General features: G+C 45.2%; 1 protein-coding gene across 1 annotated transcript; it reads right to left on the minus strand.

Moving 5' to 3' along the window:
- Positions 1–735: 735 nt before the first annotated feature.
- On the minus strand, positions 736–4,309 carry LOC149084154 (uncharacterized). Its single transcript, XM_089235272.1, has 2 exons — positions 3,394–4,309; positions 736–2,801 (listed from the first exon to the last, which is right to left on the minus strand). The coding sequence occupies exons 1-2, from the start codon at positions 4,307–4,309 to the stop codon at positions 736–738; spliced, it is 2,982 nt and encodes a 993-aa protein (XP_089091398.1).
- Between the last annotated feature and the right edge of the window lie 225 nt (positions 4,310–4,534).

Genomic DNA, 4,534 nt, shown 5'->3' on the forward strand with positions numbered 1-4,534 from the left:
GTTATTGCTCAAACAGAACCGATTGCAAACGCTTTGGTACCCTGTTAATTATGATAGTTTAAAATCATTGTACTGCCCATTTTACTGATTTTTTTCAAAAATTATCTTTTGACATTGTCATTAGTAGTTGTATATATTTATCTGCTTGCTTCATTCAACGATTTAAACTAAGAAATTGGCATTTGTTTATAAGGTAACTTCCATTGAGAAAGATTTTCTCGGATACATTTCACTTGATCCACGTACGTTGTCGGGGCCGAAATAGCTTTTCATTGGGAGAGCAAATGCGTAGAAGAAACGATTTTATTTTACGTAATACAAGACGAGACATGCGTACACGTAGGCGTCGAACGAACATATCATACTAGGGAAAAAAGATACAAGGGAAAAGAAGACAAGCGAAAAGTCACGTAACGTATCAGCTTCGCCATCTGGAGGTGACCAGAGGGATTACAAACGTAAGCACGTACTATTCCCAACATCCTCCCCACCCTGGTCAACCTCCAGAGGAATTACCAATTGAATTGGTCGTCGAATTTCTGTTCCACTGGCTGTACGTAGAATACACGAACGAATGTTGCCGTCACGACCTTTGACGAGAGATAATACGCGTGCCTTCGTCCACATGTGTCGAGGTCTTGCATCTTCCTGTAGGAGGACGACATCTCCAACTCGTAGCTGAAGACCTTGCTCTTTATTTTTCACTTGGTGGAATGTCTTCAGCTCTAGTAGGTATTATTTCCTCCATCGGTTCCAAAAGTCATTCAGTGAATCTTGCTGCAGTGACCACGATTTCTTGAGGTCGGTAGTTGCAGGAACCTTTCCGTGAGAAGGAAGGGTTGTCAGTCGTTGTCCAACCAGGAAGTGGGCAGGCGTGAGAGGTTCTTCGAAGCTGTCATCTAACTCGATATCAGCTGTCAATGGTCGGCTGTTGACTGCGGCTTCAATACCAGCCAACGTAGTCGTCAGTTGTTCGTCATCGAGAGATGCGCGACCTAATGTTTTCCGTAAACAACGTTTGACGACACCAATCATGCGTTCCCACCATCCTCCCCACCAAGCCGCTCGAGGGGCTATGAATTTCCAAGTGATTCCGTGGGAGGCGTAGTATTGGTGAGCAGAAGGTGAAGTCATGGCACCCCAAAGGACGGAAAGCTCAGGATTTGCGGCGTGAAAAGTCTGCGCATTATCCGAATATACAGTGTTGGGAACACCTCGACGAGCAACAAAACGTGAAAATGCCAGCAAAAACTTATCTGTAGAGCAATCCGTGACAAGCTCAAGATGAATCGCTCGAGTGACAGCACATGTAAACAACAAGATATACACTTTCACTGAGATAGAGCTTCTACGAACGTATAGTGGGCCAGCGAAGTCTATCCCCACGACACTGAATGGTTTCGACTGTGTGACTCTATCCGAAGGAAGTGGTGCTTCAATTTGAGCCGGTGGCGTGTTTCTAAAAATTTTACAGGGAATACACTGGCGTAGGACACTTTTAATAATCTGTCGCCCTCGAAGAATCCAGTAATCATTTCGCAGTTCAGATAGTACCACTCTCGTGCTCAGATGATGGAGACGAATATGTACGTGACGAATGAGCAATTTCACAAATGGGTGTGAACCATCGAGTACCAAAGGATGTTTTGAAGCAGCTGGAAGTGATGCGAACTGCAAGCGACCACCAACTCGTATCAGATTGTCACTAAGAAATGGATGGAATTGTGCAATTTTCGAGTCTTTTGGAAGTTGTTTACCATGTCGAAGAGCATCATAGTCAGACGGAAAACAATCTATTTGAACTTGACGAATCCAATAACATTTCGCTTTTTCGAGTTCTTTTGCTGTTAATTCGCCATGAAGCTTGCAAGACGTGCGACAGTTGTATATGAATCGTTGAATCCACGAGGTAACCCGAATAAGTTTCGTGTAAGAACTGAAACGAGAAATGTCAATCACTGGGAGAGACGTAAATATCAACATTGAACTTTTCACAGTCTGACGAATTTCTGTCGAAGGTAGATTTGGACCAGTCTCAAGAGCAACATTCGGAGATGGGTGTTCGTTGACATGAAACGATGCATCAAATACGATACGACACTTTTCCGACTCAAGAATGGTCTTCACTGCGTGGTGAGGGAGATAATAAATTCTAGGACTTGACGATTCTGGCGCGATTTCGACGTGGCCGTTCTGGATGTAACGTTCCATTTGCTGAATGTACATTTCCCGAAAAGGGCGATCCTTATCCAGACGTCTACGAAGACTGTCAAAGCGGCGTGAGGCAATAGGTCGATTGTCCGACGTGAGGCATACGCGTTCTTTCCACGGTAGTGAAACGACACGACGATGGTTTTGCAGGCTGTAAGATTCGTGGAAATCTTGCAATATTTTTGCTTCACCAGTCGAGAGTGATTTTTCGTTTACATCGGTGATTCCCATGGCCTCGAGTTCCCAGAAGCGTTTGAACGAGTCATTTATTTCTTCAGCACAAGTGGTAGCCATGCAATGAACAGTAGTGTTGTTCGAAGCAGGAGTGTGTTGGACAAGAACGTTGGAACGGGTACCGCTCAAGATATGTCCGAGATGAGACGGAACAAGAACGAAAGTGTCTGACAACTTGACCGGCGAATCAGTTTTCACTATTTTCCAGTAATAGTCGCTACCGATGAGAATTTGAATCGGGATGTCGTCAGAAGAGTGAGGGTCCGCAAGCTGAATTCTGCGTGAAGTAGCAAATGCACCAATGTCTACTGGAGCCGTAGGATGTGAGGCGTAGGAATTATTGCTTTCGAAAGCAACTGTCGGAATCGATCTGTTATCCCAAATGCTAGATAAGAAAAATTGCACTTGACGTCGATACATCGATTGTTTTGGCACAGCTTCGAATGCACTAATAGACAAGTTGACCGATTGCAGCACATGCAATTGCAGTTCATTCACTAAACTGCTGTGAATGAAGGAGGTTTGACTTCCGGCGTCTAATACACATCGAGACAATTTGCAGTTTCCGTTGGGACCGAATACCCAAATACGTGCAGTTTGCAAATACGTAAAACGGGGCGATACATCAATTTTACCAACAGCAGTAATGAAGTGAAGGACAAATGGATACGTGATGTTTCCTTTTACAGTTAGAACAGAAAGCTCTAGCACGGCGTGGGCAAGTTTTAGCGTTATGCGAACGGTTAGTACACAAAAAACAACGACGAGTTTCTTTTAGCTTCTGCACTAGTAATTGAACATCAGTTATCACCGAGCAATTTTGGGGCCAATGATCATACGATTCACAAAATGGGCAAAAGGGTGACGGATTTTTCTCGTTACGTCGAGTGCTAACATGAAATGCTTCCGTAGTCGGGCGGAAATTCGAAGATGGCAAAGGAAACTCACCTTGCACTTTGCTTGAAAATCGAAATCCGTCGATTTCTTCACCGAGGAACTGCATCAGCTTGGATATGTCCATGTCCGAGATATCTTGCCGTTTAGAGTGGATAATCCACCGTTGACGAATGTCCGTAGGAAATGTGCGAAGAATCTTTGGTGTCAAAATCCGACTGTAATTATCGACATCTTCGCCGAGTGATCGGAGAGCTTGAATATGGGCGTTAATTTCCAAGTAGGTGTCGTTGAGAAACTCGGGCGATGAAGCTGTCGTTGGGCGCAGGCTGTCGAAGAAATCGATGTGGGTCTGTATGATGGTATCCTTGTTGCCGTACCTGTCGATCAGCATCTTCTTCACAGTCTCGTAGGCTTCCGATGTGACGCCGATTCCCTCGACGAGCTTCTTGGGTTCGTTTTGGAGATACCCCCGTAGAAAGACGTGTTTGTCGATGGTTGACAGTTGAGGATTCTCGTCGATCGAAGAGGTGAATTGTTGCCAGCATGTCGGCCAGTCTTCAACACAACCGCGGAAGGGCTCTAGGCGTATTGTAGGCAGCTTGAGAGCACATGGTGATGAAGTCGATGTAGGTTCAGCTGAAGCGGGAATCGAAGTAGCAACCAGAGGAGGCACCGTCGTTGGAGACTTGTTGCGTTCTCGTAGCACGAGAGAAGCATGGAACAAGGCACGTTTCGCTTTCTCAGTGTATTCCTCGCATTTTTCGATATCGATAGCGTAGTCCTCGTCCGATAGTAGAGCGTGAATACCGTCGTCAAGGCGAAGTAATTCGGCCAATTCCTCCGTCAAACGAGAAACCATGAAGTCGGTTTCCTTCCCGGCACTGTCCAACGTTGAAACGAATCTAGTCACCTTGGCGCGCACCGTTGTCCGTTTCCGATGGAGCGTCGTTATTTTCTCCTGATCCATATTAAGACGAGTTTCGTTGGTCAAAATGTTCATCCGACAGGTTTCCTTCATCAAAATATTCGTTCCGGCGGGTTTCGTGCACCAAAATATGTCGGGGCCGAAATAGCTTTTCATTGGGAGAGCAAATGCGTAGAAGAAACGATTTTATTTTACGTAATACAAGACGAGACATGCGTACACGTAGGCGTCGAACGAACATATCATACTAGGGAAAAAAGATACAAG

Source organism: Pholcus phalangioides, unplaced genomic scaffold (genome assembly GCF_987345545.1).
Source record: "Pholcus phalangioides strain wild (caught in Gottingen) unplaced genomic scaffold, Ppha-v1.0 ptg000008l_1, whole genome shotgun sequence".
Lineage (NCBI taxonomy): Eukaryota > Metazoa > Arthropoda > Arachnida > Araneae > Pholcidae > Pholcus > Pholcus phalangioides.

Coding starts and splice junctions, on each gene's coding strand:
- LOC149084154 (XM_089235272.1), bottom strand. CDS start 4,309: ATGGATCAGGAGAAAATAACGACGCTCCATCGGAAACGGACAACGGTG. Junction 2,802..3,393: donor ATTTTCAAGCAAAGTGCAAG/GTGAGTTTCCTT, acceptor CGATTCCGACAG/TTGCTTTCGAAAGCAATAAT.